This window comes from Pelodiscus sinensis, chromosome 30 (genome assembly GCF_052426305.1).
Source record: "Pelodiscus sinensis isolate ZL-2025 chromosome 30, ASM5242630v1, whole genome shotgun sequence".
Classification (NCBI taxonomy): domain Eukaryota; kingdom Metazoa; phylum Chordata; order Testudines; family Trionychidae; genus Pelodiscus; species Pelodiscus sinensis.
Window position 1 is genome coordinate 3,212,504 of NC_143081.1, and position 12,834 is coordinate 3,225,337.

Consider the following 12,834-nt stretch of genomic DNA (forward strand, 5'->3'; position numbering starts at 1 on the left):
TTTTTTTACAGACATAATTTTTGTACTATATTAAGACGACATAAATGGCCAAAAACGGAAAGTCGTCATTGTCGTTCATCCACCACTAGAGCGACATGCTATTTAACACCCTTTCATTTAGTTAGTCATGGTCCTGGAAGTTTTCCCGTGACGTCCCCTCAACCCTTGAGCTAAATCAACAAGGAAAACGTCCAATTCCGGCTGCCCTGCAGTGAAATGGCTGACGCAGCACGGAAGACATAAAATTGCTCTGGAATAATTGCTGGTTTTTGACATTTTATTGCACTTTTACTAAATTTACCGACACCGACATTTTTTTATGGACATGTCCAAAATCGGCTAATTATTACAGACTGTTCCAACGGAGGATCTCTTATTCCTACTTGGTAGTAGGAATAAGAGATCCTCCGAAATAGGGCTTTATTCCAGAGGATCGGGCCAGTCTAGACGCTTTTTTCTGGCTTTTCCCCAAGCTGGAAAAAAAGCAGCGGACATCTTTATTTAAATCCCGCGGGGGATATTTAAATCCCCCGCGAATTTCCCTATTCTGAAGTTGAAAATTAGCATGCCCCTTTCGAAAAAGGGGCCAGTGTAGACACAGCCATTCTGTATATATTAATTACTGTATATAAAGTGTTCGTAACCCTTTTTATTGTACATACCGTATACTGTAATGTTTTAGTTTTTTAAGCCTTTTTTACCCTTTTTGCTCAATTCAGCTGCTGCCGGTGTAACCTTGTGACTCATTTTTTGCCGAAGCTCACTCACTAGGCTCTTGCTATTTTGATGCCGGACTATCAGGAGTGCAGGACTATTGGATGCCGGACTATTGGCGTTTTACTGTAAAAGTTCTTTCTTTTTAAATTAACCTGATAATGGTTCACTTTTGTGTCCTGGTTTTACTCTAGGACTGATCTTTCTACTGGTTTCTTACCTGCGGTTTTTATTCTCCAAAGTCGGGTATTAGGATTCTGGGGGGAGTTTTTGTACCAAAGCCTGGAGAGATCAGGTTTTGGGGTTGCTTCTGCATTCATCATTCCAGAGTGGGGAACAGCCTTGACAGGGGCCCAGAGCCAGCACCCATGCCCAGCCCCCCAAGTCAGTTAGACACCCCTCTACCCAAGCTGGCTGAAAATTAACTCACACACCTAGCCACTGGTCACAGCCCTCTCGGCAGCCCCACCACCTGTTCTGTCCTGCTTCCTGGGCCAACGTATTATCTTGATCACTGGTTGCATTTTCCCCTTGGATCAGGTGATAGGCCGGCCTGGACCATTCCCTATGGGCCTTCCCTCAGGAGTTCTTACCCAAGTGCCACACACACACAGACACACATACGCAGACACACAGACACACACAGAATCACTCCAGAGCAGCACAGGACAGTCAGTATCACAACAAAGCAAATCGAGTGCCTATGGTAGTGTTGCGTTAACGTTTTAAGACCCAAGAACACCACCCAATATTTTTTTTAATGAGGAACACCAAGGATTTTTGGTTGAGGAAAAAAAAAGGTTGGGGAAAAGGATCAGGGTAAAAGTTATTTAGGAAAAAAGGGGTCAGGGAAAATTATTGAGCCAAAAAAAAAGGCACCTCTCCCTTTAAGAGTGGCCATTTTGAATTCTGTTGTTCTCCAAGGCTTCTGTTGTTGTCCGACTGCCTCTTGGCACTCCGGTGTGCTGTGGAACACAGCTTAAGAAACACTGGCCAACAGCGACTACCAGTGAGAATACAAGCCACTATGGCTACGTCTACACTGGCATGATTTTCCGAAAATGCTTTTAACAGAAAAGTTTTCCGTTAAAATCATTTTCGGAAAACCGCGTCTAGATTGGCAGGATGCTTTTCCGCAAAAGCACTTTTTACAGAAAAGCGTCCGTCGCCAATCTAGACGCGGTTTTCTGCAAAAAAGCCCCGATCGCCATTTTCGCCATCGGGGCTTTTTTGCAGAAAACAGTCCTGTGCTGTCTACACTGGCCCTTTGGCGCAAAAGTCTTTTGGAAAAAGACTTTTGCACAAATGGGAGCAGCATAGTATTTGCGCAAGAACACTAACAATCTTAGATGAGATCGTCAGTGTCTTGCGGAAATTCAAGCCGTCAGTATAGACAGCTGGCAAGTTTTTCCGCAAAATCAGATGATTTTCCGGAAAAACTTGCCAGTCTAGACACAGCCACTATGTCTCACCCTCCTGTGCTGTTTCTGGTAGGACGTAGCTCCACGCACCCTCAGAACCCTTTTCTGTGGTGTTACCTCTGCTTCAGAAACACGTGGTGCCGTTTCTGATAATGACCGGGCGTCCCCATCCCCTTTCGTCTACTTCATCCTTCCCGACCAGGTGGAAATTGTGGATTTTGTCCACCCACTCATGGGCGTGGGCCCACCACATGCCAGTCACAACGACTGCACCAAATGGTTGTTCCTAGAGGATCAATTTCAATTCCTCCAACGTGGTCCCCAAACTCCTAGGTGTAGAGCAGGGGCAAGTTCAGAATATTTTCTCTTCAGGTCCTTGGGTTTCTTGCATCATTTTTTCTCAATGTGGTGCTGAGAGGCATTTCTTGTCTTTTTACCCTCTCCTGTGGCTATCAGTTTAATTCCATCCCACGTGTTCTAACCCAGGGTGTGTCAACCTTTTTTGATAAAGTACCCCTTTTTCAAAAAAAAGTTAAGTACTCCCAATACCTCCAGGTTTCAGGAATACGACGTCTTTTCAACACATTTGTTTGATCAACTTAATCATAGCTGGGCAGGCGATGATGTTTTTTGGGTGTAAAAAGTACAAAAAATAATAAAGCGCCGTAAAACAAAACAAAAATTCAGTTTTCTCCAGTTTTCAGTTGTGGGGACGTATCCCCAAACGTCTCTTGAGTACCCCTCAGGGGACTCGTACCACTGGTTGAGAAACACTGTCTAACCAGTGTGTCCCGATCCAAAGCAGGCTTCTCTCCTCACCGCAGGCTGGGTGATGTTCCACAGACCAAAGGAAACCCTCCACCCGCCTCTCCACCAATGTCAGGTTCCATCCTACCTCATCTCCGCCTGCATCTTAGCCTGATCCTGCCTTGCACCTCCACTCTCCTCCCCTCACACTGGCTCTCCAGCCTCCTGAGCTCCCTCCCATCGGCTCCAGAGTGAATTCCTCTGTCCTCACCACAAAGTGCTGAATTAGCTCCAGATGGGGAATGGGGAAGAGCAGGGAACGGGAGTTCTAGGCCCACCCCGAGGAGGGACGGTGCGTGTGTGCTGAGTCTCAGCATCAATCTAGGACACCCAGGAAAAGCGCCCCATAGCAGGTGTGACCCCAAGAGCCTGTCCTGGGAGCCCAGAGCTAGGGGCAGTGGCTTGGAAGCTTGTGAGCCCCAGTAGACGCGTTTGTGACAGGGAAGTGACGACCCAGTGAGGATGTGTCACATGCAAAGGTGACAGGAAGCTGGTGCAATGTGATGTGCCCAACAGGGGGAGGGTGGTTGCCATATGAGAGTACCTGTAAGAAATGTGAGAGTACCTGTAAGAAATGTGAGTTACTTTCACCCTACCCTTCTGCAGACATGGCCAATGGGCAGGAAATAACTGCATGGACTCCCCTCCCCCCAAAAGCCGAGGGGACACCCACACAGGCTGTGTGGGAGGGATGTGGCTTCTGGCTGAGACCCACAGAAACATCCGGGTCTTCAAGGGAGCTCTGGGCCGGCTTCTTTCTCACAGTTAATATTGTGGGGATAAGGCCACTCGGTGAGGAACGGCCCATGGCCCAGAGCACTGCACAGCTGGGACTATGGAGTGCACAGCTGGGGCTATGGAATGCACCACTGGAGCCATGGAATGCACCACTGGAGCCATAGAATGCACAGCTGGATCGAGGCCTACTTGGAGCTGAACCCAGGCAGCCCTGCAGCCCATGGAAAATCTCTTCACTCCTGCACTGGTGTGGTGGTGAATGTGGCTGGTGCTTCACTCACAGGAGGAGGAGGGGACACGACCCCAGCGGGAGATGCAGAAGGGGATTTAGAACGACTTAGTGCAGGGGTGGACCTGTGGGTTCCAGGCCTCAGATGAGGGGTTGTAGGGTTCCCTGCCCCTTCAATCCAGTCAGCCTCCCACATCTGGGTCCTGGTAGGGAAAGGTCCCCTCCTGCATTCCCCTCTCTGGCAGCATGGGCCGATGCTTCTCCACGAGCTGAAACCTAGTGATTTCGTTTTCCTCCTGCCCTGGTCTCATAGACCCCCCCCCCCCCCCGGATAGCCTCCTTGGCTCAAACTGTCCAATTTCTATAAAAAATCCGAGATTCACTGATGACTCCTGAGGCTGGAGCCTTACGGAAAACACTATGACTTTCCAGGGGTCTGACCGAGAAATGGGCAGGACAATTTTAAGCCATGTCCTGGAGCCCACAGATTTCCCAGCAGTCAGCCCTGGTGGGAGGGGACGTTCGCTCCTCAGTTAAACAGAGGAGCGCACCTCTCACAGTCTCTCAAGAGGGTCTTCTCTGTCCCCATCACCATGACATCTGTCCTCCCCCTCTCCCCCCCAAGATCCACCACCACAAGGACTATGTGCTCCCCACCCCCTGGGAGTGATTCTGCCGTGGGATCTGTGGCCGGGCTCCAGGAACCCACAGCCAGTTCCCCATCCTCTGGTCAGAGCTGCGAGACACGCTCTGGGCAGGAAGCGGGGAGCTGAGCCAAGCCAGCGAGTGACTCAGCATCGCCCGCGTTCTCCACCAGAGGAGCTGCTGGAGCAGAGGAGATGGGTGAGCTCCAGCGGGGCCTGGTGCCTGGTGTGCTGGGCACCAGACTAGGGTGCCCTGCTCCCAGATGGTTGCGGGGATATCCCTGTCCCAGAGGGACTTTCCCGGAGGAGAGAGATTTCCAGCTATCAGCTCGCTCCCTTGGCCCCACACATATCAGTAGTGTGATCCTGAGGTTTCTCAGGGCCCCACAAAGGGAGAGCGTACGTGCTCTGGAGCTTGCCGCTGGCTCTATAAAGCCTCCGGGGCTGAGGCTCAAACCCCGTCACTTTCCCCAGACGGAGACGATGCTGATCCTGATGTTGATCCTGCTGCCTGTTGCCTTTCTCCTGCCCCCCAGGACTGGGGCTGGTGAGTGGGGTGGGGGAGGGGGATCAGGGATTGTGGGGAAGAGAGCAGAGAGCTCTCTGGGCTGCTTGCAAATCCCAGCTCCTCCCCAGAGTCAGACGCATCTGTCAGGAGAATGGCTGGTTCCCAGGACTCAGCTAGAGGAGGGTTTGGAGGTGGGATGAGGAAGCTGGAGCTGGTGCCGATATAAAGCCCCTGAGAGACACAGAAAGAAAGTGAGAACAGGACAGGGACATGGGAAGGGGATTTTAAATAGGGACTGGGAATCTCTCCCCAGCTTGCTTGTGGGGTCCAGTGATTAGCACAGGACAGGGAGTTGGGAGCCAGGACTCCTGGCATTCTAGTTTCTTGTCCCTTTCCCTGGGCTGTCAGGAAATTAAAACTTTTTGGGACACAGTCTGGACAGCTCCCAACCCAACAGGGCCCTGGTCTCGGTCAGAGTCTCTGTCGCGTCCGGCACAACATGCGCCCTGCTCTGGGTGGGAGGCGCCCAGTACAAATACCAGACACAGGCTCTCGGCACAGCCTCATGGATATGGCACCAAACTAATGTCCAGGAGCCCTCTCCGGGAGAGTTCATCTGAGAGCGACACACAGAGTCAATTGGCTTTAACTCCCCTGATTTTCAGACCCATCTGGAGTGCGGCTGGGTCGGCGCTTCCCTGATATTGATTGAAATCAGTCTGATAGCCTCTGCAACATCTTCCCGGCCGGCTAACCACAAGGAGCTAGCATTGAGTCGACCCACCGGGGAACCTCCCGATGGGGGATTGCCCAGGATCAAACCAAACCACGTAGTCTGACAGGCCCTACAGACAGACACCTCATTTCCACCATGACCCCTCCCTGCCTCGTTTACCCCACTTCCTCTTGTGCCAACATCATCCTTCCATGTCCATACCTCGTCTGCCCCTCCTGTCCCCTCCACCCTCATGTCTTTAAACAGATTCCCTAGCTCGGATTTTCCCCACCTGGGTGGACACCTGTCCAGAGTTTGGTCTGAAAAGTGTCTAAAAGGGGGTTCTTCTCTTTAACCTCTGATGATAGCAGAAGAAGCAATGGGCTTAAATTGCAGCAAGGGAGTTTTAGGTTGGGCATTTGGGGAACACTTCCTACCTGTCAGGGTGGTGAGACACTGGAATAAATTGCCTAGGGAGGTTGCGGAATCTCCATCCATGGAGATATTGAAGAGCAAGATGGACAGACACCTGTCCGGGATGGTCTAGATGGTGTTTGGTCCTGCCATGAGGGCAGGGGACTGGACTCGATGACCCCTCGTGGTCCCTTCCAGTTCAGGTAGTCTGTGATTCTATGAAATTTCTTTTATGAGAATTTTCAAATTTTCATTGAAAACCCCCAGGCTGTGTCTAGACTGGCAAGTTTTTCCACAAAATCAGATGATTTTGCGGAAAAACTTGCCTGCTGTCTACACTGGCCGCTTGAATTTCCGGAAAAGCACTGACGATCTCATGTAAAATCATCAGTGCTTTTCCGGAAAAACTATGCTGCTCCCATTTGGGCAAAAGTCTTTTTCCAAAAGACTTTTGCGCAAAAGGACCAGTGTAGACAGCACAGTAGTTTTCCGCAAAAAAGCCCCGATTGCGAAAATGGTGATGGGAGCTTTTTTGTGGAAAACCACGTCTAGATTGGCCATGGACACTTTTCCGCAAAAAAGTGCATTTGTGGAAAAGCATCCTGCCAATCTAGACGTCTGTTCCGAAAATGCTTTTAACAGAAAACTTTTCCGTTAAAAGCATTTTCGGAAAATCCTGCCAGTGCAGACACAGCCCCAGCGTGAACTTTTGTCTAGTAACATTTGGTTAGGGTGAGAGGGCGAAAAGAAGCAGCAATATGCACTGGGATGTCTCATAATTGCTTAAGATGTGAAATATATCATCTTAGCATGGGTGGAAACATGGGGGGTTCTGTAATACGCGTGGTTAGAATCCTTCTTGGAAAACCCTCAATGTGAATTGTTTTTCTTTAGTAACGTTTTATTAATTTTTAGAACGTACGGGAAGAGGGAAAACAAGATGCAAAATGCACCTAAACGTCTCATAATGCACAGACATCTCTTAAGATATTAAATGTTTCCAACCGTATCTTAGCTAGGTCAGAAACACTGGGTTATAGACACCAGGAGGGGTTAGAATACCATTCTGTATTGCATTGCACAGTTTGCAAACCCGATTCCCTTAGAGTCGGCCAGCTAGTTACAGAAGTGCTATTAAAGTCAGAGAAAGGCTAGAAACAAAACTCAGACAAGAGGGATAGATACTGGGAAGGGAGGGACGTGGGGAGGGAAGACGAGAGGTAGCAGGAGGAGGGTCTATAAATTTCAGAAGATTATTCAGAAAATTCCAGGACAGCCTCTCAAGTCCCGGACAGCTTTTCTCGGCAACAGTCAACAGCTCTTTCCGTGAAAGCAAAGCTTAGGACGTCTCTGCTCCAATTTTGCACTGCTGGCCACTCTTGTAATTTCCGTCCTTGTGCTACTCGTGTGTTCACCATGGTTAGTGCCCTGCTGAGCCAACGCCTCTCAGATTTATTCTGCTCACGGGAACACCCTTTGGGTGAAAGATTTCATGTATTCGCTAGAAAAAAAAACATTCTCCCATTCTCTCCTTCCTAAAGCCGAGGGGTGTAGGACACTGGGGGTGAGTCTGGGCTCCCAGCTGATGGGGCAGCACCGGTTTTGAACATATGACGAGGGGCCAATGTATCCTCTGTGTGATTTCCTGAGGAATTCAACTCATGGCTGGGCCCAAGGAGCAGTCTGGAGGATGGACGAAAATCTGTTTCCTTTTGTCTGGAGGAAAATAACCGGCCTGATTCCTCCTCCCATGTAGGGGATCGGTGTTTGGTTGGAATTCACCGGCCAGCTGTGCCGATCATGTGCCCGAGATCCTGGCCAATGCGGTGACACTTAAGGAACCAAAATCCGCCATGGGATGGGGCAGGGAAGACAGCAGGGCTAAGCAGATGGGAGCTGGGTGTGTCGGTTTCACCGCTTGTCAGAGCCCCTCTGGCCCCACGGAGGGCCCAGTGTGGGGCAGAACTGAGCAGGGGGCCGGGATCCAGGCCCACGGAGCCCCCAAGGGAGAGTATTACTGAAGAGACGTGAGGCTGTGAGACTCGCCTTCAGGGTGGGGAGCTTGGTCCCAACTTAGCCTGGGGAGACAACAGGGTCTTTTCTATGACACTGGCTTCCCCCCAGGTGAGATCGTCGGGGGGCATGAAGCCAAGCCCCACTCCAGGCCCTACATGGCCTTTCTGCGTATACAAGAAGGACACAACTACAAGCGTTGTGGCGGGTTCCTGGTGGCGGAGAACTTTGTGCTGACGGCCGCTCACTGCCAGGGAGAGTAAGTGCCTCTGGGCTGGGACGTGGGGCTGGGTGGGGTCAGTGGGGGACGGGGAGCTGGGAGCTCTGGCACCGTCATGGAGGGCAGGGGAGGGGTAGGGGGTGGCCAGGCTGGGGGAGCAGAGCCCAGGGGTTGAACCTGCTCAGGGAGCATCTGCGAGTCTCTAGGGGCCTCTGCAACTCACAGCCCAGCCCCTGCATTGGGGAAATCAAGGGAGCTATGGCCAAGGATCCCAGCTGGGGTCCGGCCCCTTCCCAGAGCAAGGCAAGGAGGGGTCCCAGCCCCATAGCAGCTGTGCAGGGCGATGGGCTGGTGGGCTGGGCATGGGCCCCTGCCAGGTTGGAGGTGAGTTGGCTGGGTGGAGCTGACACCAAAGTCTAAAGGGGAAGGAAGGAATCTGACACCCGGCCCGAGAGCCCCAGGCTGCCCCGTCCCCACAAGATCAGAATTTAGGAACCAGAAAAACATGAATCCGACCCCCTCCCCTAACGCCCCACGTGCTGCTCTCGGCTCTTACAGCAGGATCAGTGTCACCCTGGGAGCCCACAACATCGACAAACGGGAACCGAGCCAGCAAGTGATCCCCGTGCGCCGGCAGATCCCCCACCCACAGTACAACAAGAACACTTTTAATAATGACATCATGCTGCTGCAGGTACCGCCCCCATCCCATCCCCCACCCCCAGTGACCTCACACTGCTGCAGGTACCGCCCCCATCCCATCCCCCACCCCCAGTGACCTCACACTGCTGCAGGTACCGCCCCCATCCCATCCCCCATCCCCAGTGACCTCACACTGCTGCAGGTACCACCCCCATCCCATCCCCCACCCCCAGTGACCTCACACTGCTGCAGGTACCACCCCCATCCCATCCCCCACCCCCAGTGACCTCACACTGCTGCAGGTACCACCCCATCCCATCCCCCACCCCCAGTGACCTCACACTGCTGCAGGTACCGCCCCCATCCTATCCCCCACCCCCAGTGACCTCACACTGCTGCAGGTACCGCCCCCATCCCATTCCCCGCCCCCAGTGACCTCACACTGCTGCAGGTACCACCCCCATCCCATCCCCCACCCCCAGTGACCTCACACTGCTGCAGGTACCGCCCCCATCCCATCCCCCACCCCCAGTGACTTCACACTGCTTCAGGTACCACCCCCATCCCATCCCCCACCCCCAGTGACCTCACACTGCTGCAGGTACCACCCCCATCCCATCCCCCACCCCCAGTGACCTCACACTGCTGCAGGTACCACCCCATCCCATCCCCCACCCCCAGTGACCTCACACTGCTGCAGGTACCGCCCCATCCCATCCCCCACCCCCAGTGACCTCACACTGCTGCAGGTACCACCCCATCCCCTCCCCCACCCCCAGTGACCTCACACTGCTGCAGGTACCGCCCACATCCCATCCCCCACCCCCAGTGACCTCACACTGCTGCAGGTACCACCCCAACCCATCCCCCACCCCCAGTGACCTCACACTGCTGCAGGTACCGCCCCATCCCATCCCCTACCCCCAGTGGCCCCAGAGTTTGGGGTTTTGCTGGGGGCGGTTTTGCTGGGGACGGTGTATGTCTCTCTACCCGTGAGTGCACCCTGATATTTATCTCCCTCACTGCTGTCTCCCAGCTGGCTCACCCCCCGAAGGCGAGTGGACGCGTGAAAGCCCTCGCCTTGCCTTGTGCTGGCGAGAGGGTGGCCCCTGGGTCGGTGTGCAGTGTGGCCGGCTGGGGCTTCACCGTCCCAGGGGATAAGAGATCTTTGGCCAGCGCGCTGCGGGAGGTCTTTGTGGAGGTGCTGGATGACGGGAAGTGCATGTATGGCGGCTACAACCACACCACAATGCTGTGTGCCGGGGACCCGGCCAAGCGCAAAGACTCTGCCCAGGTAAGGCTGCCCCCACCTTCAAGCTCCTTGGGGAAATCCCCGTGGGTCATGAGTGTGTCCGACATTGGGTTGGTGTGCTGAGAAAACTCATCTCTGGGGCGGGGGGGAAAGCGGAGACTGTAGATGAGTGTTTCTTAAACTGTGTACTGTGGCACACTGGTGCACCGTGAGGCAGCTGGAGGTGTGCCATGGAGAACAACGTTGTTTTTTCTCAACAACTCCCCCCCCCTCTTTTTTTTGGTTTTGTTTTTGCTCAGCAAAAAATCCTAGCTGTTCCTAATTCAAAAAAAATATTGTTTGGTGTTTCTTGGTGTTAAAACGATTTAGAAACACTGCCGTAGAGACACTGGGGGTGACTCCGTCTCTGGATAAATCCAGAAAGGAGAGCCTCAGGGAAACCATTCTGAAGCCCTTGGAAGAGAGGAAAGTGATCAGGAGTGGTCAGCGGGGACTCACAAAGAGCAAGTCCTGCCTGACCAAGCTGATTAGCGTCTATGATGAGGTCACTGGCTCTGCAGATGCGGGGGAAAAGAGGAGACTCAGGGGAAATAGGATCAAGGTCTATGAAATCACGAGTGGTGTGGAGATAGTGAATAAGGAGAAGTTATTTACTTGTTCCCGTAATATAAGAACTAGGGGCCACCCAATAAAATGAAATTAAAGCCAGCAAAAGGAAGTTTTTCTTCATGCAGCACACAGTTAACCTGTGGAACTCCTTGCCAGAGGATATTGTGAAGACCAGGACTTTTAACGGGGTTCAAAACAGAGCTAGATAGATTCAGGGAGGTTACGTCCATTAGTGGCTATTAGCCAGGATGGGTAGAAATGGTGTCCCCAGCCTCTGTTTGTCTGAGGATGGAGACGGATGGCAGGAGAGAGATCTCTTGATCATTACTTGTTTGGTTCACTCCCTCTGTGGCACCTGGTTTTGGCCACTGTCGGCAGACAGGGTACTGGGCTGCATGGACCTTGGGTCTGACTCAGTCTGGCCATTTTTATATTGTTCTTGGGATGCGATAGATCTTGACTTTAGCAAGGCTTTTGATACGGTCTCCCACAATTTTCTTGCCAGCAAGTTAAGGGAGTATGGATTGGATAACTGGACTGTAAGGTAGATGAAACGGTGGCTAGACTGTCAGGCCCAATGGGTATTGATCAATGGCTCGATGTCAGGTTGGTGGTCGGTTTCTAGCCAAGTGCCCCAAGGATCGGTTCTAGGACTGGTTTTGTTCAACGTCTTTATGAACGACCTGCTTGAGGGGATGGGTTGCGTCCTCAGCAAGTTTGCAGGTGACACAAAGCTAGGGAGAGAGCTAGAGACGCTGGACGGCAGGGACAGGATCCAGAGTGATCTAGACCAATTGGAGAATTGGGCCAAAAAAAATCTGACGAGGTTCAACAAGGACAAGTGTAGAGTCCTGCCCTTGGGATGGAAGAATCCCAAACATTGCTACAGGCTGGGGACCGACGGGCTAAGTAGCAATTTGGCAGAAAAGGCCCTGGGGGTCACAGTGGGTGAGAAGCTGGAGATGAGCTAACAGGGCGCCTTGTAGCCAAGAGGGCTAATGGCATATTGGGCTGCATTAGGAGGAGCATGGCCAGCAGATCCAGAGGAGTCATTATTCCCCTTTATTCGGCTCTGGGGTGGCCACATCTGGAGAAACGCGTCAGCGGGAAATGATTCCTTGGCCTGTTCTGCATCTGTGGCCTGTTTTGTTCTGCAGGGCGACTCCGGCGGCCCCCTGGTGTGCGGGAGTAAGGCCCAGGGCATCGTCTCCTGGGGGACTAACACCCCCCCGGGCGTGTACACGAGAGTCTCCACTTACACCCATTGGATCCAGGAGACCATGAAGAGATGGAAGCCCTGAGCCACGCCAGGGATCACCGCGTGGACCCGAGCTTCTGTCCTTGGAGAGGCCCAGGGCCTGCTTTGCTGAAGGGCTCAGCCCCCACCCCAAACCCCACACATCCCAGCTGGAGGATCTGCCTCCCCCCAGCCATTAATCTGCTCAGGTAGCTCCCGGCTCATGGCCAGCTCTTGGCTAGGGAACAGCTGGGTCGTGTCAATTAGGAGCCAAACCCTGGGGCGGACCCGGCGGGTTGTTGCTCTCCCCAGTGTGAGTCGGTTGAGTGCCGGCCTATGGGAGCTCCTCTCCGTAACGTTCCTGCTGGAACCAGCCCCGGCCCTGTCCTGTCTGGGCCTTCCCCACGCACTCGCCCTCTGGAGCATCCATCGCCCCTTCCAAACACACCCGGTCCCGGAGGCGGCCAGGCCGGCAGGCGGGGAACTCTGACGTCTATGCTGATCTGCTCAAACATCGGTCGTGATCCTCTGCTGCCCGGCTGCATTTCGCTCAGCTCCCCTACCCCACAGCCAGCCCGTAATAAAGCCAAGTTACTAAAGATTCAGCTACTGATGCATCCACCCAGAGCTTTGCCCTCCAGAGCAGCCGCTGGACCAGCCCAGGCCAGGAA

General features: G+C 53.1%; 1 protein-coding gene across 1 annotated transcript; it reads left to right on the plus strand.

Annotated features, from left to right (window-relative positions):
- Window positions 1-5,045: 5,045 nt before the first annotated feature.
- LOC149521009 (granzyme B-like) lies at window positions 5,046-12,723 on the plus strand. The gene is made up of 5 exons (XM_089774327.1): window positions 5,046-5,100; window positions 8,315-8,462; window positions 8,982-9,117; window positions 10,102-10,359; window positions 12,084-12,723. The coding sequence occupies exons 1-5, from the start codon at window positions 5,049-5,051 to the stop codon at window positions 12,225-12,227; spliced, it is 738 nt and encodes a 245-aa protein (XP_089630453.1). The 5' UTR covers window positions 5,046-5,048; the 3' UTR covers window positions 12,228-12,723.
- Window positions 12,724-12,834: the final 111 nt, after the last annotated feature.

What these genes read in the sequence shown, in the direction of transcription:
- LOC149521009 (XM_089774327.1), top strand. Translation starts at nt 5,049, where the DNA reads ATGTTGATCCTGCTGCCTGTTGCCTTTCTCCTGCCCCCCAGGACTGGG. An exon ending in GCCGCTCACTGCCAGGGAGA is followed by an intron (nt 8,463 to 8,981) that starts GTAAGTGCCTCT and finishes CGGCTCTTACAG; the next exon opens with CAGGATCAGTGTCACCCTGG. An exon ending in ATGACATCATGCTGCTGCAG is followed by an intron (nt 9,118 to 10,101) that starts GTACCGCCCCCA and finishes GCTGTCTCCCAG; the next exon opens with CTGGCTCACCCCCCGAAGGC.